This window comes from Anabrus simplex, chromosome 6 (genome assembly GCF_040414725.1).
Source record: "Anabrus simplex isolate iqAnaSimp1 chromosome 6, ASM4041472v1, whole genome shotgun sequence".
Taxonomy (NCBI): domain Eukaryota; kingdom Metazoa; phylum Arthropoda; class Insecta; order Orthoptera; family Tettigoniidae; genus Anabrus; species Anabrus simplex.
The window spans coordinates 18,716,193-18,739,296 of record NC_090270.1 but is presented as its reverse complement, the minus strand read 5'-3'; the positions used below and the strand labels follow the sequence as shown (position 1 = coordinate 18,739,296).

The 23,104-nt window shown below is 38.7% G+C and overlaps 1 protein-coding gene across 2 annotated transcripts in view; it reads left to right on the top strand.

Moving 5' to 3' along the window:
• LOC136875417 (uncharacterized) overlaps window positions 1–22,983 on the top strand; it is a 57,865-nt gene extending 34,882 nt beyond the window's left edge. Inside the window, exons 3-4 of one of the 2 annotated variants that reach the window (XM_067148974.1) lie at window positions 5,278–5,361; window positions 22,640–22,983. In XM_067148974.1, the coding sequence (XP_067005075.1) occupies window positions 5,278–5,361; window positions 22,640–22,883 (328 nt within the window). In that variant the 3' untranslated portion in view covers window positions 22,884–22,983. Of the gene's footprint in view, window positions 1–5,277; window positions 5,362–22,636 lie in introns of both variants that reach the window. The other variant, XM_067148973.1, reaches the window with a different exon arrangement.
• Window positions 22,984–23,104: the final 121 nt, after the last annotated feature.

Genomic DNA, 23,104 nt, shown 5'->3' with positions numbered 1-23,104 from the left:
AAGAATTGCAGGTGCATTGAATGAGGTTAGACCTTCAACTGCTTGCGACATAATGACGAAAATGAAAAGTTTACGAACCTCGTTTGTGGCTGAACTGAATAAGATCAAACAATCGAAGAAAAGTGGAGCAGGCTCAGGGCAAATATACGGGGTGACCGACGGGAATCTGACGTTTTTGGCATGTCTAGTACTCTCTCGGTAGGAGGACTGGGGAGCGGAATTGTCAAGCAGGACACTTGCCATGCGTTGCTGTTTCAGTAGCTATGGAGCAGTGGTCGGTTGAACATCATATGTTTGCAGAATGGCGGGTCTGTTATTAACAGTGCAGCGACTTTTTCGTGTGCGTTTCAACCGTGGACGTCGTGGCGCCGTTCCCAGCTGCAACACGATTCTCAGTTGGGTTAATAATGTACGGACAACAGGATCTATTGTTAAAAAGACGCCACCAGATCCGACAGCAAGAACACAAGAAAACATCGAGCGTGTGAGAGCCGCGGTGACGCCTTTCTGCACAAATGCGTCGTACGCAAACATACGATATTCAACCGACCACTGCTCCCTAGCTACTGAAATGGCAACGCATGGCGAGTGTCCTGCTTGACAATTCCGCTCCCCACTCCTCCTACCGAGAGTACTAGCCATGCCAAAAACGTCAGATTCCCGTCGGTCACCCTTTATAAGCCGACAATCTGGTATTTTGAAAAGCTGCGTTTTCTAGCAGAACATGTTCTCCCAAGGCGAGGAACTTGTAATGCAGAAGTGAGTTTGGTACCAGCTTCTGATGACATAGTGACGGTAAGGAAATTGTTCCATCTCAAAACGTAAATTTTTACGACTAATAAATTGCATAATTTTATGTTGGGGATAAGGAGTCAGCTTAAATACATCATTATAATAAACATGATCGTGTATCCCCAACATACAATTGTCAAACCTATTCGATATTATTAAATAGTTTATTACTTTTATGAAGTTAAAATATGCACATGTTCAAATTTCGATAGGGAAATTTTGTCGGCCCCACAGCTGCTGAAGCTATTACCGTATAAGCACTACTAGTGCGTAGAGGCTACAGTGATCACATGCAGTCTTAGATATAGCCTCGTTATTGTTTCAAATCCAAATACGTGTTGTAAATAGCAATAATAATAATGATGAAGAAAGCATAAAAGCATGTCACACATTTCTTTTCGTTTTAGGACAAGTCTCAATCTCAGACAGTTTCCCCTGATTTTGATTCTGAAGACTCCTCTCTGATTGAAGAATGGGTGGTTCCTGAAGATGCAAATGAACATCTGCAGCCTGTAACCATTACCAGTATTTCTCCATCAACTAGCAGCACTCCATCCACTAGTGGAGTAACTACTAAAAAAAAGAAAGAAGGACAGAGACACAATCGCGCAAGAAACAGAAATTCTTAACAAAGTACACAACATCCTTGAGAATGTAAGAAAAACTAAAAAAAAGACTTTGATGTCTTAGGAGAACTAGTTTCCATAACACTGAAAAGTATAAAGAAACAGGAAATTGGTTTTGAAAGCTAAAAAGCAGATTTCAGAAGTATTGCTCTCCTTACAGGAAGAGGACATACACGAGAGAGAAAACGAGTAGAGAGAATTGTCAAAAATAACACATTCTTACAAGTAATATTTTCGTTTTATAATATATCACTTTTACAATTTCGTTACAATCACACATCCAAGTAACATTTTCTCGGTTTTGTAATCATAAAAGTGTACATTTTTACACTATGTACATTAGGCCTATTATTATTTACATCTTTTAATAGATTCCCATTGCCATGGGACAAATCCAGCAGTATTGAAATATCTTTGGAGTGTATCCCTTATTTCACGAGCTTCACCTCCTGATGTGTGTACACCAACTTTAGATCTATCAATCCTCATAAGACCATTGTTCCATTCTCCTGGAGTAATGACACACGTATCTGTATCTTCCATTTCCAACTGTCCCATGTACTTGTTGCCGCATGTTTCCAATAAAAAATTATGCAGTGCATATGCAGACAATGTTATTAATTCTACAGTTTCAACTGGAAGTTCCATTTTTTTTTCATTAACATTCTGAAACGGTTGGACAATATTCCAAATGCGTTTTCGGACATTCTTCTTGCCCTGCTTAAACGATAATTGAATACTTTCTGTTGTTGAGTAAGATTGCCCTTGTACGGTTTCATGGTAAGGTGTTGCAGTTTCAGTTCCAGGTAATATTTGTGGAGGAGGAAATTTTTTGTGCTGTGGGTAACAATGTAGTAAAGCGGACTGTTCTTGAATACACCTGCCATTACAACCAACATCCACAAAAATAAATCTGTACTGTGCATCCACAAGTGCAAGTAATTATAGAAATAAGAGCTCATACTTCTTGGTAGTCGGAATTCTACATGCTTTCCGTCTAAGGCACCAAGACAGTTCAGAAAGTTCCATAATTCTTCAAACCGCCGTGATATTTGCCTCCATTCGTTTTCTGTTGATGGGAACTAGAGAAAAACATAATATTTGCATTAAAATATCAGGTAAACACATAAAATGTAACTTAAAGCATACTAAAATTTAATTAAAAATACAGGCATACCTTCATGTACGTTTCCTTCAAGCTGTGGTAAATTGCTGTGCACGTCTCGGGAATAATTGTAGAGATTGTACTTACAGGAATTGGAAATGAGAACATTAAATTCTTGTAGCACTCTCCTGTTACTAAAAATCAGAGAGCAAGTACCAACCTATAAAGATAATCATTCAATCAATGGCGAGGTTATGTTTCAAGAATACACGGTTCTATCACTCAGAACTTTCTGGTACTTACCTCCGTGAAGCAGAAATACTTTCTCGCATGGCTGTATTTTGCTTCATGAGTTTGGGCGTAACTAACTGTAGCAGTTTGTTGAAAGCCTGTTCATTCATTCTCAAAAAGCTCTTGTAGGAATCAGTGTCCTCTGTCCTCAGCTCATCATTCAGGAAACTATGTAATTCATGTCCACCTTCGTCTCGCCGTAATATCCACGGTTTTGTCCACCATCTTCTATTCATCCAGCGTAATTTACTTCTTCGGCGGCGTCGCAAAATTACCACAGAAATAACAGCTTGTACGGCAGCTTGTACCACCGACTCAATTTCATTATCAGCCATTTTCCTGACAGAATTTGTACCATTTAAGGTATCGTGCGTTCATGTGCTACTGACAAAAGGCATACCAGTACATTGTACAATAAATGGTAACAACAGATTGCGCCAGTTCTGTCACAAGAAATGTCTCCGTCTGTACAGGGCTTAAGGGTGGATGAGCGGGTAGAGGTTAGGGCACTCTGTTGTCCTTGGGACAGGAAATGGTCCCAAAAGGCGGAAGAACCTACAACTGGTCAACGGCATTAGGATGCGGAAGGCAATGGGAAACCACTGCATTAAAGATCCTGAAACCCTTCAAGTTCACATGGCATGGCTCTGTTTAACATAAAATTATTATCCGGAGTTACTATTTCTCCATTTGGATCTCCGGGGGGGTGGAAATTCTTTCAACGTTGCTATGACTAGAAAGTCCAACAGTTTAGGAAAGATCAAAGTGTACAACAAAGTTCGAATTGAAGAACATCCGAAGATGGCACAACTGCACTTCAGAAGATGCTTTCCATGCTGCAACATCACGTTGGGAGCTGACTATGTGGACCACCAACCTCCACTAGGAGAAGGCGCCTCAAGAAGAAGAAGAATACTAATACATCACCATACCCAGATAACATTGAGTAACAAATGTAGGAATACAACACTAGTAACGTGAGCTCAACAAGAACTCCACTCTTAAACTAAACATTACCACCTGTGGACGCATACGAAGAATACACCCACGGTATCCCCTGCCTGTCGTAAGAGGCTAGCAAGAGATGATTGAATTAGAACCATGAGACTAGGTGTGATTAGTATCATCATGTAAGGAACACCATGGATTGACTTTACTTGCGAGTAGTACCACTGTGTGACGTACACAATAGGTTCGTGATTAGTAGCAATATGGGAGGATCACTATGGGTTTACAGTACCCGTGATTAGTACCATTATGTGAGAAACACCACTGGTCTGGACATTGCCTGTGATTAGGACCACTATGTGAGGAACACCATGGGTTTGCGTTGCCTATGAGTGGCACCATTATGTGAGAAACACCACTGTGTTACCTGTGAGTAGTACCACAATGTGTGGAACACCGTGAGTCTGCGTTACTTGTGATTAGTACCGTTACATGAGAAATATCATGGTTCGACTTTACTAGCGAAAAGTACCATTATGAGGGGCTTTTGACCTTGATTTTGGACCCCTTTAGACAGCAAGTATCATTGATTCAGGATTGTGCTTTGGAAGCAGTCCCTCAGTCAGTAATACAATTGTTTTAAGATAGTTTCTGGGAAGGTGGAGCATTGCGGGTCAGATCCACTGGTTGAAGTTCATAATCATTGTTCATCGTCTTTAAAAAAAATTCTAGTGAGTGTATTGATTTTGGAATTATTTTTTTTAACTTTCAGTATTGCAAGTTGAACCCGTTGATTATTTTAAATCCATATTCATCCATTCATTCTTCATCATCAAGTTTTGAATTCTGGTCTGTGGATGAATTTTGGAATTTTAAATTGTCATAACATTTCGTACGATTAGGGGCTGATGACCTAGATGTTAGGCCCCTTTAAACAACAAGCATCATCATCAAAACTAAACGTTCATTCCGTATTCTTACCATGCTCACTGCACTGCCTGGCCACACACTCTATTCCCTGCCACTCAGGAATAAAGCAAGCATTTTCCAAGTCCATCAACATGGCAGTAAAGTGCCTGTAACTTTTTGCTGCCTAGATAGGTGAAGTTTTGAGTGTAAACCAGCTTCATTAATGGATAACATGATCCAAATGGAGGATGAGAATAATGGGCTCGACCATGGAGGGTAAGAGAAACAAAGGGAGACCAAGGTGGTGATAGTTATACTTGACTTTTAATTAGCGAAAGATAAGATGTGCAGGTCTGGAGGAATTCACATTAGTCGCAAACAGAGGATTGTGGAGAAGTTTATTTAATTCACAGAAGCTTGCAGACTGAAAACTGAAAGACATAAGTCTATAATGATGATGTATGTGTGTAGTTTCAGTTTATTAAAATTATTATTGTTAAATGTCTTTCATAATGCTTGCCTATCTTAGTTACTTAGTTCACTTTCAGTAAGTGCAATTTGTCTTGTTAGAATATAACACAGTAATGTTGAAACTGAATGTTGCAGGTACATAAACAAACTGAAGGAGGAGAATGAGGAATGGAAGAAAATTCTCAAGGAAATGAAGAAGGAGAACTTACGTGTTAGAAAGTAAGGCATTAGTATTTAGTATTATTATTACTGTCTTCAACAGGATTGGCAGGTTCACCTTTTCAATAACATATGTTACGCTATTGTTATTATTGTTTATTATACATCGGGTCTAGTTTCGACCATTCCTTCAGGTCGTCTTCAGCCTAGATACAACGTTTGGGGAAGATATAACATGCATACACACTTAACTTAATCTAATGTCACATATAATATGTCAAAAATTACTTTATTCATTCATTAAATTTAAAGTGCTTGTAATCTGATGTATTTGCATATACATCTTAAAATTCTGTTAATATTATATCTGTATAAAACACCATGTCAAAATAATAACTCAATTTAAATATCTTGGAGAAGTAATCTTCTATATATATATATATATAAAAGAACTTGTCCTGACTGATTTATCATCGCCGAGCCAAAACTACTGGACATAAAGAAATGAAATTTTGGAGATACATTCATATAAACATGTAGGTGCTCGCTAAGGGAGGATTTTTGGATATTCCATCGCTAAGGGGGTTAAAAGGGGGGGGTGAATTTTTAAAATGAGTCTATCTATATCTCAAAACTTTAAAGGTTTACTGATGTAAAAATTGGTATTTAGAATCTCCTTTAAAAATAAAGGAACACGTATTTTTTTTGTTTTCAGAAAATCCCAATAGGAGGGGTGGAAAATGGTGAAAAATGTTTGAATGCCTTTAATGAGGATAATTATATTTCATAAACTCAAGATGTTACAGAACTGAAAATTGGTATTTGGGATCTCCTTTAAAAATAAAGAAACATGTACTTTTGTTTTTAGAAAATCCAAATAGTGGGGGGTAAAAAGGGGGTGGATTTTTAAAATGAGTGTAGCTATATCTCAAAACGTTAAATCTTTACAGATGTAAAAATTGATATTTAGGATCTCCTTTAAAAATGAAGAAGCATGTACTTTTTTTGTTTTCGAAAATCCCAATAAGAGGGGCGAAAAGGGGTGAATAATTGGTTGAATGCCGTTAATGTGGATACCTATATCTAAGAAACTGAAGATATTACAGACCTAAAAATTGGTACTTGGGATCTCCTTTGTAAATAAAGAAACACGTATTTTTTGTTTTTGGAAAATCCAATTGATGGGGGTTAAGCAGGAGTGACAAATTGGGGTTAATTTTTAGAAAGATTATATCTGGAGCATATCTCAGAAACGTAAAATATTACAGACGTAAAAATTGATATTTGGATTCTCTTCTAAGAGTAAAGGAAACATAGGTCATTTGTTTTTGGAAACTCCAATTAAGGGGAACTAAAAAGTGGGTGAAATTTAAAATGAGAATTCCTACAGTATATCTCAAAAACTTAACATGTTACAGAATTGAAAAATGGTATTTTTATCTCTATTAAAAATAAAGAAACATGCTTTTTAGTTTTCGGAAAAATCACTTGGTTGGAGAGGAAAATTGACTGAAAATGGGGCTGAATTCTTTTAATTAGGATACTGATATATCAAAACTGATTATGTTACAGACGTTAAGTTTGGCATTTTGAATTTGCTTTAACTACAACTACATTAATACAATCTGCTACCAATGGATATTCAAGTCGCAATAAACAAGAACTAATTTAGAATAATACTTTCACTGATCAAATCACCAAATAATTGCATTGGAGATCACAATTATTAACCAAATTCTCAATATCGGATGTTACTGTGTTCCAGAAATCAATGGATTTTAGAAAAAATGGCTCCTATATTTTAACCTTCAGTTTATATTTATGACTCAAATATAAAGCCATATTACAGTTGATTCAATCAACCACAGCATTGTAAAAACAATTTTTGCCAAATTTTCAAATTGTAGTTACTATGTTTTGGACGTCATTGTATTTGAAAATTAAGGGTTTCTCCAATTCAACATTGTAATTGTGAAAACAATTTTAACCAAATTTTTAAATTGTAGTTGCTATGTTTTGGACGTCAATGTATTTTAGAATTACGGGTTACTTCAATTCAACATTGTAATTCATATTGTCATACTTTTAATGTGTACATAATTCCTATGTTTTTAACATATTATTACTAAACATGGATTTATACTCAAGCAAAAAAATTTGTAAAAACAATCCAAATATGACAGGTCTTAACCTTGAGACAATTATGTAGGCTGAAGATGCTTGTAAATAAAGTGAAACATGTCCCTGTAAATTCGTGTTGTAGTATTACGAACTAGCAACACAAAACCAATTTATATTGAATAGATGGATTAAAATAATCACTATATTGTAAGCATTTATAGCAAACTTCAATACGGGTCTAATCATGAGATTAGTTACATGTAATATTGGCGGATTCTCTCCAAAAACGAGTCTGATTGCGAATTTCGGCGGATTATATATAAAACTGTTGTAAACAAGATAAGGTTTACAAGAACACAACTTATTTATTTGCTTCACACAGAATTCTACAGTATGTACAGGAATAAAACATAAAAATTGTCTTGAAGCAAAGTAGATGATTTATCTTGAGAGAGTTTCTGTTTCTATACACTATGTACACCCTGAATGTATTTACACTCACTGCTATCTTGAAAAGATAGTTCTTGGGAAAGATATAGTTCGTGATAGTTGAAAACTATCATTTGCACTAGCATAGATTAGCTAAGAGAGTTCCTTCTAACTTAAAGCGTCTGAATTCATAAGCTTGTACTAAATGAAAGCTATGTTCACAATTAGAGAATCTAATGTGTGTGTCGGAGCTTGAGTGAGCTTGGGGAGGTGTGGCATACAACATCGGGACTCGACATGGATGAAGGAACGGGAAAGTGGAGTAGTGACCTGAGGTGAAACCTCATGCTACCAGAATTCCGTCCACCTGGTCGAGACACATTTTTAAGAGGAGTAGCCTCCGTGTTCGACGTTCAGTGTATTCTGGAGCAGGACACTGGGGAGAATCCTCATGAGTGACAGACAGGTAGCTCCTTATATACTGCACACGACGTAACAGACACGCGCACTGAAGACTGCGCGTCGAGTCTCGAATGATCCACGCGTGCGTGCGGCTGGCTGGCGCAGAGCGAAGAGAGCGGAGGACATACAACACCCTCCCCTCCTAAATACGGCGTGAAGCGGCGGCTACGATGCTGGGCAAGGAGCTTCTGACGTCTCTGTTGTATTGTCCGGAGCTGTGACTGGGCGGAGTGGCGCTGCATCGTCCTGAAAGGAACCCATGGTTATTAAATGGTCTAAAGCTCGTTCAGCAATAGATTTATCTGGCTTAACAAGAGAATCAATAGCCGGATATGGACGGTAGCGCAGGCGTATCTGGTCCTGGTGGCGGCAATGAGTTTCTCAGCAGTCTGAATCTCGTAGAGACGATGGCCCAAAGATCTGCGGATGACACCAGGTAACCAGACCGGGTTTGACTTGAATGTCCTTATGTAGACCCTGTTGTTGACGGTGAACTTTGTTGGCGAGGTCTTAGGCTGGGCCGGAAGAGGCTGTAACAGAGAAAGTAAAGTTCTGTGAGGTCGTCCATGGAGCTTTTGTGCGGGAGTGACATTATCAGCGCCGGGCAGAGTTCTGTAGTTGCTTAAGAGTTGTAACAATGCTTGGTCTTTAGTTAAGCCTGAAGAGACAGCTTTTTTCATACTTTTCTTAAAAGTTTGTACAAAGCGTTCAGCTTCACCATTAGATTGAGGGTGAAAAGGCGGTGCTGGGATATGGCAAATGCCATTATAGGTACAGAAGTTCTTAAAAGCAGTAGCTGTAAATTGCGGTCCATTGTCAGAAATTAGGACTTGAGGTAAGCCTTCAGTTGTAAATATTTTCTGAAGAGCACGAATGGTAGCTTCTGTAGTAGTAGTCGAATGCATATCCACTACATAGGGAAAGTTCGATAGAGAATCTATGACGATGAGCCACATGGAATTGAGGAAAGGACCTGCGAAATCGATGTGAACTCGTTCCCTTGGAGAAGTAGCAGGAGGCCATGAAGCTAGATCAGAAGACGGGGCGTTCTGATTAATTTGACATTGTTCACAATGGCGGATGAGCTTTTCGATGGTGGCATCAATACCAGGCCAGTAGCAGTGTTGACGTGCCAGTTGCTTAGTGCGGGATATACCCCAATGACTTTGGTGTAACAAGTCGAGAACTTGTGTCTGTAGACTAGGTGGGATAACCACTCGGAAGGTGGTGCCGGTTTCGAGGAGTATAACTCCGGCACGAGTCGTAAGACGATGCTGAATACGATGATAAGGCGCAAGGTGGGCAGGAAGTTTGTTCTGAAGGGGCCAACCATTGCGGATGTAAGTACGTACCGTAGCAAGTGTACTGACCTTATCCGTAGCTTTAGCAAGGCAGGTAGCGTCAATAGGAAAGGTGGATACGAAAAGGTGGATACGGTGTCTCGTATCCACCTCATGAGTGACAGACAGGGAGCTCCTTCTATACTGCACACGACGTAACAGACACGCGCACTGAAGACTGCACGTCGAGTCTCGAATGATCCACGCTTGCGTGCGTGCGGCTGGCTGGCACTGAGCGAAGAGAGCGGAGGACATACAACAAAAATGTTAAGCATCCAATATAAATTTCGGTATAATACCGTAGCGAAGCACGGGTATCTTGCTAGTAACACATACATACGTAAGTGAAAAATCTCAGTCCAAACAAAAAACAAATAGATTAGCTATAGCACAAAAATTAACAAGGGACATCTCCAAAAATAAAACACTACAACACAGTTATAAAACCGGAAGCTACATATGCAGCAGAAACACTTTTTCACCTGAATAAATAATCGACTGACAGACTTCAGAAAATTGAAAGGAGGTTTGGAAGAACCTGCATCAACAAAAAATACCAGAAAGATGGACAGTGGCTTATAATACCTAACAAAGTCGTGTACAAAGAGCTAGAACCCATTACAGATACCATGCGTAAGAGGAGACTGGGATTCCTTGGGCATAACCTGACGATGCAGGATTTTAGATATCTGAAACAACTAGTACAACACAATCTTGTCTCAAAAAATACCTCAACAGGATGTAAATGGATCAGAAAAGTAAGAGAGGATCTGAAGGAAATAGGCCTTACAACAGAAGATACTACAAATAAGATAAAATTGAATACAAACCTCCGCTTTACCCTTAAACGAAACAAACCATACACGTACATTTTTAACCAAGGAAAGGGCACTAAGAACAGAGAGCCTGAAGAAGTACTGGGAGGAGTGCAAAGCCCGAACAATCCCGTCAAAAAGACCTGAACAATGGACTGGCTAAAGTGATCCTATGCGGTCATAAAACAAGAAGAAAATACCATGTTTTGATCCTAAACATTTTTTTTTTTTTTTTTTTTTTTTTTCAGGATATGAACACTAACTTTCCATTTGACAGAGTTACTACAACACTTTTAAATATTTCTCTTGGTATTATATTTAAATTTATTTTAAACTGGGCAGCACACTTAAATACACAAGTTATAAAGTACACTGAACCGTGTGTTGTTGCATGTAATATTTATAAAATATAGGTACATTTGATTTTAAAACACATTTTGTGTACATTGTAGTTGTAGTAAGGATGTAAAGGAGAGGGCATAAAGTCTCTGGTAAGACCCCCAACTAGAGTATGGTTCCAGTGTATGGGACCCTCACCAGAATTATTACTTGATTCGAGAACTGAAAAAATCGAAAGGAAAGCAGCTCGATTTGTTCTGGGTAATTTCCTAACAAAAAAGTAACGTTATAAAAATGTTACAAAGTTTGGGCTGGGAAGACTTGGGAGAAAGTAGATGAGCTGCTCGACTAAGTGGTACGTTACAAGTGCTAATTCTCATGTTTGATCCGTAGTGAATTTGATGTTTATCAATAGCATTACAAAAATGTTTATTAAGACCACCTTTTCAATACAAGTTCTTGTAGTTAAGATTTACGTAATATTCATCATCATCATTTCCCTTTATCCAGCTGTAGCCGGGTAGGGGCAAATATGATTCCTCTCCACTTTCTTCAGTCTTTTCACCACTCCTCCTCCAACACTGTGTCCCAGTCCAGGTTTCTTTCTATAATGCTACGTTGGATGGTATCCTTCCATCTTAATCGTGGTCGTCCACGGCCTCTCCTTCCTTGGATTTGCATTTCCATCACCTTTTTTGGCATTCTTTCGTCGCTCATTCACTTTATGTGCCCAAACCATCTTAGTCGGCTCTTCTCTATTCTATCATTCAATTTTTCCACTCCAATTTCTTCCCGGATTTTCTCATTCCTTATTTTGTCTCTTCTACTCTTCTGTGTCATACTCCTCAAGAACTTCATTTCGGCTGCCTGTATTCGACTCTCATCCTTCTTTGTCATTGTCCAAGTTTCTGCTCTGTAAGTTGTTATGGGTACGTAATACATCTTGTACGTAATATCCTAATATTATGAAGTCTTATTTGGTACATGTTTCGCCCTCCTTCAGGGGCATCATCAGCCTTGACTCCAACCTTAAAATCATTGGTCAGGATTCTGAACAATCCTTATATGTTAACAAAGATTTAAAATTCTAATTATTTTGTATTTGTATAATACCTTAAAACTGACACATATAGGCCCGGTTGTATAAAACATTTGATCTGAGTTTAACGAGGAAAAATGGCTGCCAGTCAAGTTGAACTTCGATTTTCCGTTGTATAAACGCTAATCTAAGATCATCTCGTCTCAATCTAAGTTCAGATTTGACTGGCGAATATTCGTCGGTTAATCTCCTTGAACCTAGATCATTGTCGTTCATATTAAACATTGAACTAGCCCTGAAGACTTGAGAAGTGTTTCCTTGTATCGTATCTGCGTAAGAATACCGCGCCTTAATAATATCGAGATGAGTTATAAATATCTTGAATGCTAGTAGTTAAATAATATTGCTAAAGATCACTAGATTTTTTCAGAGGTGAGGTTATGTGAATAGCCTACTGTCATACCAACACGTTGTTACTTAGTTTTTATGATACTGCTTCAATAATGAATTATTTTAAATTATGTTTCAAGTTTACAAAACAAAGCAACTCTGTAATATATATATTTTCTTTAGCAGGGATGTCAGATTATTCCGACTTTTCGTCTGATGAAGAAGAGTTGATTTTACCATGAGCCCCTCGCGTCTTTCGGTACAGACGGAATCCGATGATTGAAATGAGTGATCAAATGTTCAAAATGAGATTTTGTTTCTCGAAAGATGTTGAGGAACGACTGGAACTGAAGTTAAGGGACACACTACAAAAACCTACTCAAAGAAATTATCCCCTGTCACCCATGTGTATGTTTTATGCTACAAGAAGTTTTCAAATGGTTGTTGGAGATCTCTTTAAATTGACAAGTCAACGGCTTTCTCTTTCAACTTTGATGTCACCATATCGGTTCTTTTATTTTATATTATATGTTTGTACCTCGATAGTACAATATCCACCAGATCGTCCTTTTACTTCGGTGTGAAATTTGCAGAACGCTCCTTTGAATTTCCTTCCATGTTTACTTTACGAGATTTCAATATTTCTTCTTCTCCTTCTTCGGCAGTCACGGCAGTTTCGTATTTCATTTGTTTACAGTCACGGCCGGGTCAATCCCGCCATTTATGTATTATCCAAAGGGCCGAGCTATTTCATATTTCATTTGTTTTGCGGTGTTGCCACGTCCACTTTTTTGAACTCCGATTACATTTGAACTACACATGTGTAAACCAAGTTCAGTTTTATACAACGCGATGAAGTCGTAATCTCAGTTCATTTTCAGAACTAAGTTCTTAATTGATCTCCAGTCAGATGTCTTTATACAATCGGGCCTTAAAACATCTAAACTTGAGGTTGATACAAATGTTTGCTAATGAAAAAACTTGATGGTAAAAGAAACTTTTATTTTATTAGAAATTTGGTCACTCCTTTCTTATCTCTTGTGACATTTAGAATGTCTGTGACTAAAATAGATCTTCAACTTTTTTTACGCATGTGCCGCTTGAAAACATTAGTATTCATTTGTCTGATGATTTTTTCTTTCTGGAAAAAGTATTTACTAGTTCGTTCCAGAGCCTAATATGAACTCAATGACAAAGTGAAAATGTCAGGCTGTTATAGACCTATAATTGTGGAGATATTATTTGAATCTGTGCTGTACGATTGGTTAAGTTGCTGTCAAATTCAACGTTAAAATTACTGTTGTTAAAACGTGTTTGTTGGATGAATCCAGCTTGCTGTCATGTGTGATGAATTCAATAAATAACAAATTCTCGATAAAGCTTAGCTAAAATAGTTGCTTAATTATGAAGGTGCATCATCTGTTGCTTAAAATTGTTGGTCAAATGGTGACGCTCGACGCAGTTGTTAAGTGTTGGCTCTTAACTTCCGGAGTATGAATTGAAAATAATCTGTAACATGAGGAACGGTGCGGAAGAATTAGACTTGTGACGCGAGACAACTAATCATGAACGAGGTCACTGTATACATGTTTAGTTACTCCTTCAATTGTGCTGGACGTCTCTGGCTGTGCCTGTCTGACTGGCGCTTCTACTTCTAGTATTGTACAGATGTAAAGATAGGGGTGAGGAACGTGGAGGGAAAGAGGGTTGTGCGCTGTTGGCAGGGGGGAGTTTTTAGGGGCGGCTTGGAAGGGCATAGTGTTTTGTGAGGTAGTAGGAGCTTTTAAGTAAGAAGATTTTAAAATGTTTAAGAATTTATTATGTTTCAAGTTCAAAATGCGCAATAATCTAGGTGTTGACTCATATAGAGGATTTTTAACATCATTGAGATTTTGGTTTCTGTTATAGACCTGGTCTAAAAAGATGCAAACATTTTCTAATTCATTCATTAGTTTACCTTCACCTATTCTTCTGATAATACTAAGGTCATTTTCTATGGATGTGAAATGAGGTCCTGCTTCCCTCATGTGAGAGTTCATCGCCGAATATTTATTATGCTTGTTGGCATTGTAACGTTCCATGTATCTAGTATAAAAACTCCGACCGGTTTATATACGAGACTCCACACTGTGAAAGTTAGTCTGTATATGCCGGATCCTGAATAACGGCTACTATTATGACTGATTATGTTGTGGTCAAAGAATATGTTCTGATTAGTATCGCTGTCCTGAACGCTACATAATGTTATGTTTTTTTAGAGTATTTGCAACCTGATATAAGGCTGGGTTACTATATGTAAACGTGACAAATTTAGTTTTTTAGGCGTGTCTGGGATGAGATTTGTGATTAATTGAAGTTTGATCTTATTGATTAACCAATTAATTATTTCAGTTTTAAACCCATTAAATTTTGCCAGTTTCTTTATATAGTTGAGTTCAGTTTTTAGATTATTAGATGAAAGAGGGATTTTTAGAGCTCTGTAAATAAAACTACAAAACATCGCCTGCTTATGAGAAGATATTTTAATGGTTATAGGAGAGTGGGTGAGTTTCCTAAAAATTCTTAATTCAAAGTTATTGTTTATACGTGTGATCGTTATGGTGAGAAAGTTTATGGAATCCTTAGTCTCATCCTCCTTGGTGAACTTTGTTGTGGTGAAGTTTATTTAAAAATTCCAGGATCTCGTTCCTGTTAGTGAGTTCTTTGTCGAAAATTACAAAAGTTGATACAGATGTTGATTCCCATAGGGAATTGGAAATACTTTTCCCGAATGAGTAAATTTATAGAGCATCCGTGGCTCAGACGGCAGCGCGTCGGCCTCTCACCGCTGGATACCGTGGTTCAAATCCCGGTTACTCCATGTGAGATTTGTGCTGGACAAAGCGGAGGCAGGACAGGTTTTTCTCCGGGTACTCCAGTTTTCCCTGTCATCTTTCATTCCAGCAACACTCTCCTTTCTCATTTCATAGCCTATATCAGTCATTAATAAAAATCACTTTGGGACACTTGAATACCTGGACCAGCCATTTTCATGCCCGGCCCTCATGACGTGCATCACTTAATACAATTTACAATTACTCCTAAACTATAAATGTTAGAAAAATGATACTTTGTGCTTACCTCTAGTAAATATTTAGGGTGTGATATCTGGTGTCACGGGTTTTAAAATACGTCTGATTTTATATAGCCTATCTGTATTTTCGTCATAATGATTACTGTCACCGAAGTGAAGAAATGAAAGAATATGAAGGAAGCGTATTTGGAACATTGTTTTAGAAAATATCAGAGTCTGAAAAACAGGGTCTTCGGTCCAGTACATTTCTATATCAGGATTTTGGACTAATCGGTTTCCACAATTGCATGATCGAATTCTTTGTGAAAAGCCGGGGCACCGCACGTATCACTTGACTCGCGTATAGATTGGTCTGCTCACACACATACTGATAAAATTCGTCATTCATGAATATACTCACGTAACTCAAAATATCCTGCTTATTTTCCATTTGAACGTGTATACCTGAATTCTCTGTAAATGGTGGAACGGGTGGACAATAACTAGAATGATATGTATCAGGCACTTCACTTTTCTCTTATAGGCCTATCGGATTCGGGAATCAGAATTTCCTAGTCACTCTCACTTTCACTATCTGAGTCTATTTCAGAAATAAGTTCATCATCAGAATAATCATTGGGAACAATATCTAATAATTAATCTTCCGTAAGAAACTTCATTTTATAAGCCATTATACTACACTCGGTAAGAACGACACGCACTGCATTGGAATCTCAAGTAGTGTCTTGACGCGCGACGAAGTGCTGAGATATTCCCGTTAAAACAGCTAAGATAAACATGAGCCCAGTCAACGCGAGGGTTATCTCAAAAAGGTCAACCAACTTCCTGCTACAACCAGTAACGCTGACTAAGGTGTAAGAATGCATAGATGACGAATATAAACAGCATTGCTTCGCGTGGAACATTAAACGTCTTAAGCCGTCCATGGGCCTCACTGAGCTAAAGACAGGTTTATTATATTTGTCACAAAAACTATAAAATAAAATAAACAAAGCAATATGGTGGATAAGTCTGTTTGTTATATGTTAAAAGGAAGCAATGTTATATGTTACCTTGAAAGTTGGCATGAAATTGTCCCGAAGTACATTTGTTGCCCCAAATGAAGTCATTTGAAAGCAGTTGTTATATTTTTGGATATTTGTAAGGAAATGTATGGAATCTGTTTCTGTTCCTGAAACCAATGAGTACAATGGATCTGGTGGTGGAATCAATGGCACTAATTTCACTTTGCCATTTGCGCAACACAATCCAGCGGCTTCATTTTTGTATTTCAATGTCTCACAATTTTGACAAACTGAGTGCATAGATCCAATAGCAACACATTGTAGGCACTGTAGTCAATTGAAACATCGTCACTGAAAGCAGCTCGACCGGGCGAGTTGGCCATGCGGTTAGAGGCGCGTGGCTGTGAGCTTGCATCCGGAAGATAGTTGGTTCGAATCCCAGTCGAAAGCCCTGATTATGGTTTTCCGTGGTTTCCCATTTTCACACCAGCCAAATGCTGGGGCTGTACCTTAATTAAGGCCACGGCCGCTTCTTCCAACTCCTGAGCCTTTCCTATCCTGTCGTCGCCATAAGACCTAACTGTGTCGGTGCGACGTAAAGCCATTAGCAAAAAGTAAAGCAGCTCGATTCAAACTTGCAAGATTATTAGCTGAACGACACGCTGCACGGATTTGTGATATTCAAATCCTTTGTTTCATTTCACTCTTCGTGTTGTTGTGCAGTCCGATTAGACGGAAAATTAGCTTGGTTTGTAGCATTTCGAGTTCTTCGACCGAAGTTGCTCCGCCCGCGTCTTATAGGCGGCATGAGTCTTGAAATGAGTATACTGTATAAGGAAGCACACACAAAATAAACCAATCAACCAAAGAAATCGATGAACTTGTTTGTTGAGAAACGAAGATTTAAAAACAATCAGGGTAGACAAAGGTCTCCAACTATAACAAAACACGACACTGCATGCGACTGTCTGGAGAGCGTACGTTTGGGAGATCCGTACCAGCAGTCAAGGCAGCCAGGCAGTCAGACAGCCAGCCAGCCCGCGCGAAACCAAAACCCAAGGAGACATTCTTCCTGTTACAAACTGAGAACTAAGCAAGATAAGAACTTGGGGTTTGTTTTAAAATTAACTTCCATATCTGAAGACCATGTAACTCACTTTGACCCCCCATGCAAATTCAATAGCAAAGAAGTTGGGCAGCAACTGACTTTTTCGTGCCTGCACATAAAAATCTCTGAACATGACTGAAAAGAAACACAAATAGTGCATGTTCTTATTATTTAAATTTAACAACAAAGTTATCTACGTCGAGCTGAAATGTTCCAGCAGTGAAATAATTACGAATATAGTCAATATAAAATAGGAGTATTGACATGATAAGTTCTATGCAATGAAGATTTTGCATTTGAGGTAACATTCCATTATATTAAGATTTTTACACTCAATTATTTTGTAAACGGCATCAAATGTGGCTTAAAATTTTGTACAGAATCCGATATTCACCCATTTTAAACAATAACGTTGAGATTTACGGACATTTGGCAAACGCGCTGAATTAGAGGAGGACAGCGCTAAGCACAAACGTGGGAGAAGGAAAGAGAGACAAACAGTTTCAATGGAAAAAGAGAAATGGGGTTTTTATGTTTTTCCAGGCATTTCTTCTTATTTTTCTTTTCATAAAAGCCTTACTCGGACTTCGACGAATATTTGAAAAAATAATTAGCCGGATTGGTCCAACCGTTCCCGAGTTTTGTACTTAGCAACACATTTAGCGATTCATTTTTATTTATATAGATATAAATGGTCCGTTATTGGACATTATACTTTTTCCAGCTAACTCATTCTTGGTTGCCAGCGTTTCACCCCCATGTGCTAAGTTGGGCTCATCAGTTGGTACTTAGCACACCCACCAACACGCATACCGTGGACGCATCAACCGTGTCACTGGCTATTCCCCAGCAGAGCTGTTTCTTGGTCGACAGCTGTATGGCACGGGGATTGGGAGATTCGTCCTCCACCCACTTCGGGTCAAGATGATGCAGCTGTTTCCCTGACAAAGTGGCAGCAGCAGCAGCAGAATGTCAAGGAGAAGCAAGCTTTGGCCGAGAAGAGATCCCTTATCCAGGCCATGGCTCAAGATGTCGAAGAGACCCAGATCTTCCTACCAGGCCAACAAGTACTACGACGTAACCATCCAGTCAGTAATAAGATTGGAGGGTTTTACGCAGGTCTCGCACCTAAGTGGGTTGGTCCCATCGAGGTGGATAAACAGCTGGGCCATGGGGTCTACTTACTGAAAACCAACCCTCATGTCAAGGTCCACACATCAGAGTTGTGGCGAGTCACCCAACCGCTACGCATACAGAGTAAGCCTGGAGGAGAGGCCACTAATGACACAGCACCATCTAGTCATCGTGCGGAGAACACATTGACTATCATCGAGGAAGAGGCTGGCAGCGAGGCACCCCCGACACGTCACATGCTGGTCAAGAGGAGGAGAGCACATCTAGGGACATTGAGGAAGAAAGAAGAAACGATCTGTCCAAAGCAAAGTCGACGATTGTGACAAAATGTGGAAATTGTTTCAAGATATAGGGGGGATATTGACGCAAGTGCGATAAACAGATATAACTTGATAACAATATTCTCTCACCCGTGGGTAAATAATGCAAGAACGAGCTCGAATTATTATTATTATTTTACGATTATTATTGATACGATTGTGTTGTTTGTGAGGTTATGTCATGAAACATGTATGAGTTCAGTGAATGTAAATACCTGTAAATTAATATTATAATTTATTCTTACCTGTGTATGTATATATAATTAGTAATCCATAATTGTGAAACACACTGTAACTTCCAGAATGGTATTAGGCACTCTAGAATTTTCCAGAAGTTTTTTGTTAATGTAGCTTTCTAGAGGCCTGGTCAGGCACATGTATAAGGAGATGGTCTTGGTGGGAACGACGAGTTCTTGGTTAGGGAGTTATTATTTAGTAGAGTTATGGTGTAGCAAGAATATACTTGTGACCTCGTGACATGCAGTGGTTGCAGTCTCCATATTGAAGTGACAGTCAGTTGTTCTTAAAATAGCGGCTTTGTTGATGTTCTCGGAGTGAAGTGTTTTGTTTGTGATACAGTGATTAAGGTTATGTGTGTGTTAATTTGTAAATAGATGTAAATTGTACCAACTGACAGCATCTCGTGTGCGTCTTTGTGGCCAATTTATATTTAAACCCTTGTAAATTGTTCCACGAAGTAGCGGCTTGTCCCGTTAATTGCGATGTGATGAGTTGCACGAAGATGTGCTCTGGTAAATTAGTTCTTCCCAATAGGTTGACCGATCCCTCGATGAAACTAGTCTGGTTCTCCTCCAAACGCCCGTGGAATTCCGGAAGGCTCTCTATAATCACCTTCGGGTCTAGGTGTCCTGTATTGCCGGTTAGGTTTGAGGGGGTTAGAGGTGTGGCGGTACGTCCTGTTTGAGTCAATCTATTTTCTACTGCATGAAGGATGCTTTCCATTATATTCTGCACATCTGCCTTGATAGTTGAAATCCGGTTTTCTATCCTTCCTTCAACAGCAGAAATATGGCTCCCAAGATTTCCCTCGACGGCAGATGTACGGCTTTCCCTCGATGTTAGAAATCTTCCCCTCAACCTGTTCTTTTATGCCGGAAACCTGGATATCTACTCCCTCCTTGAGGTCCAAGATATTCCCTTCCAGCTGGCTTACTCTACTATTGATCTGGTCAACCTGTCCCAGTTTTGTCCTGATGTCCGATATCTGCTGTGTTAATCTATTGATGACGTCGCTAATTTGCGATGAAATTTTGTCAACCAGTAGCATAAAAACGTAGAGTTAAAAAGTAAACCCGTGTCCTCATCTCGAGGTGGCACACCCCCATTGGAGGTGAGCTGCATGTTCCATTTCAACCACATACAAGACCTCCTGCCATTCTTAAATTTTTGGCAGTACCGGGAATCGAACCCGGGCCTCCGAGGACGGCAGCTAATTACACTAACCGTTACACTACGGAGGCGGACAACCTAGAGTTGAAAGTAGTTGTATGTGTGTTAACGGATGGTTTCTATTAGTAGGATATTCCAGTCTATCTTCAATTCACTCTAAAAGTTTCAGTACTACCCTCCTGGAAAGTCTGTACCTAGTTACGAATTTGAAGTCATCCATTGAGAAGAAATGATCACTACGGTCAGGAATTGCATGTTCCAGTCCCAGATTTCCCAATACAGTAATTCAGCAACAAACATTCATGATCTTCTAAATAACTTTATGTGAAATGCTTTAACACTTCCTGTAAAATGCCAAAGTGCTTAAAACTTGAAAAGATATCTGTAATTTCCAACTTCTGCTGAACAATGCAGTGTTTACAACACAGAGACACCATTTTAAACTAATCGTTATGTTTGAAGGTCGAAAATCGGCGCGTCAGAATTGATAGTGCGTTCGACGATCGTCAAAGTGAACAGACATTGAAGAAACAAAAAAATATGGACAAAAAAAGATTCATCAAAGTTAAACAGTTGTCATATTCATAAACAAAGCTTGGTGAAACCGGCCAGCAAACTCTTCCGATGCTTCAGTTCGAGGTTTTGGAGCATCCTGCGTACAGTCCCAGTCCCAATTTCACCCCATCAGATTACCATCTGTTTGTTCTACCTAAAAATGCTCTAAGAGGCCATCGATACAGCTCCAATCAACAGGTGAAGGAAGTGGTGCATACATGGCTTGTTGCACAACCAAAACCGTTTTTTGCAGAGGATATCAGAAAGCTTGTGAAACAGTGGACCATGTCCGCTGGAAAGCAGGGTGACTGTGTTAAAAATAACATCAATAAAAAGTGTGTACTCTTTTTGTAATAAATTATAAAAATTAATTGCAGATACTTATTGACTTGCCCTCGTAGATCCTTTGCATAAGTCAGAATTCCCAGCGAACTGTGGGGTTGATATATGAACCGTTCATCCGTTTCAAAGAGTAAGACTATGGTTGATAAATAGACCGCAGATCGTGGCTGACTATCTAACCTAACAGGCTGCTAGTTTGATAAAGATTTAACTCTTTCACTGTCTTAGACTGCCTTGCTTTCTCCACAGTGTTCTAAACTCATGTACATAAAACAGGATATGCAGACATAGATAGAAAATTATTATTCTTAAATACTATAATTTGATAAAGGCTAGCTATGTAAAATTGTTGGGAATATTTATTTTCAAACCTGCATGCCCAGTAAATTGTAGTTTATTGGGGATAGGAAGAGAATAGAAAATTTGAGGCAATTTACGGTAGTATGAAGTTCTGTCACCAGCACCTATTGCCGGAAAAACAGTATCGAGAATACCACTGTCGTCTTCATCATGATTGATATATTTGTCATCACTAGGTTCACTTGAACTCTCACGTTCGCTACACAAATCATTATCACAATATTAATTTGTTTCAAAATCATGTAGCAAAGAATACGAAACACTGCGCGATGAGGAAGCCATAGTTTAAACTTTCGGCAGTTAGCGTCATTCCTTTTTGTCTCTAGTTCAGCCGCACAAGGAGGGTAAATAGAGCAGTGCGATTGCAAAGAGAATATCTTTGTGATTCCAGCGATGTGTAACAGACAGCTATCTGTTCATTTCTGGCTACAATCAAAGCAATTAAGGCAAAGCTGCACCAAGTAGATATTGGGGCTGACAATGAAGGTGTTAAGACATTGTTAGGTTAGAGTTTGGTCAGGAGCAAGCTACAGGTGCTTGTTGGCAATCCTGACAGCAATCTCATGTCATAGGATGCCTGTTGATACTGAAGCTCACAAGGTACGAGATTCTCGAGATTTTGGCTGCCTGCCTCAAGACTCGTGAGTGAGAAACCAGGAACAAATACTACATAGCACTTTACTTCCTGATACTTCTGTGAAACACTCTCTCAATAACCATAAATATTACATTACTAGCATTTGCAACATTATCAAACTCGCCAGCTACTTCCCACCAATAAGCAGGACACAGCAGTAATTTTATCTGTCAGAGGTGAGTGGCAGCAGAAGAGACAAATTGCATTGCAACAATGGTCAATATATATTTATTACATATTAATACTTTGTCTTTTAGGCAACGTCTAAAATGACAAAGTATACTTAATACCAACTAATATTGTGAAATGGAAGGTTAAATTAAAGTCTGTTGAATTTTAAAGAAAATGGTATTGTGGATCAGTTTTATGAGCTTTCTATTATTGTAGGCCTTCGCACTTTTTTACTCCCTCTTCTTCAGGTGATGCAGTTACTTACCTATGCCTCTTTTATTTCCAGCAGCCATGGCAAACCATCAACTCTCACTCTGGAATCCTGTGCAGACATCCTCACGGAAGAAGACCTGCACTTTCTCAAAGATACTCCCAACTATCAAAAGATCTTCAATGATTTGGATACATTAATTGAAATGTCTGCAATTTCTTCTCGGATGGATCAGAAGATGATGAATTCTTTGCAAAATATGATTAGTCGGACAAAGCAGCTGGAAGAATCCACAAAGAAATATCTGCTTCAGTTAGACTGAACTAATGAAAATCTTGTGATTTTTATTTAATTTTATTTATTGAACTTTTTTATTTATCATGTAAAAAGTAACTTTTTTAAATAAAAACAATTGTTGTGTTTGGCTTTGTTATTCCTTACCCTCAATTACACTGCTGTGGCCTTAAGATCAAATACACTAGACAAAATACAGGAGACACTACATCAAGGGACAGGAACGTGAGCACTATCTAACAGGAACTT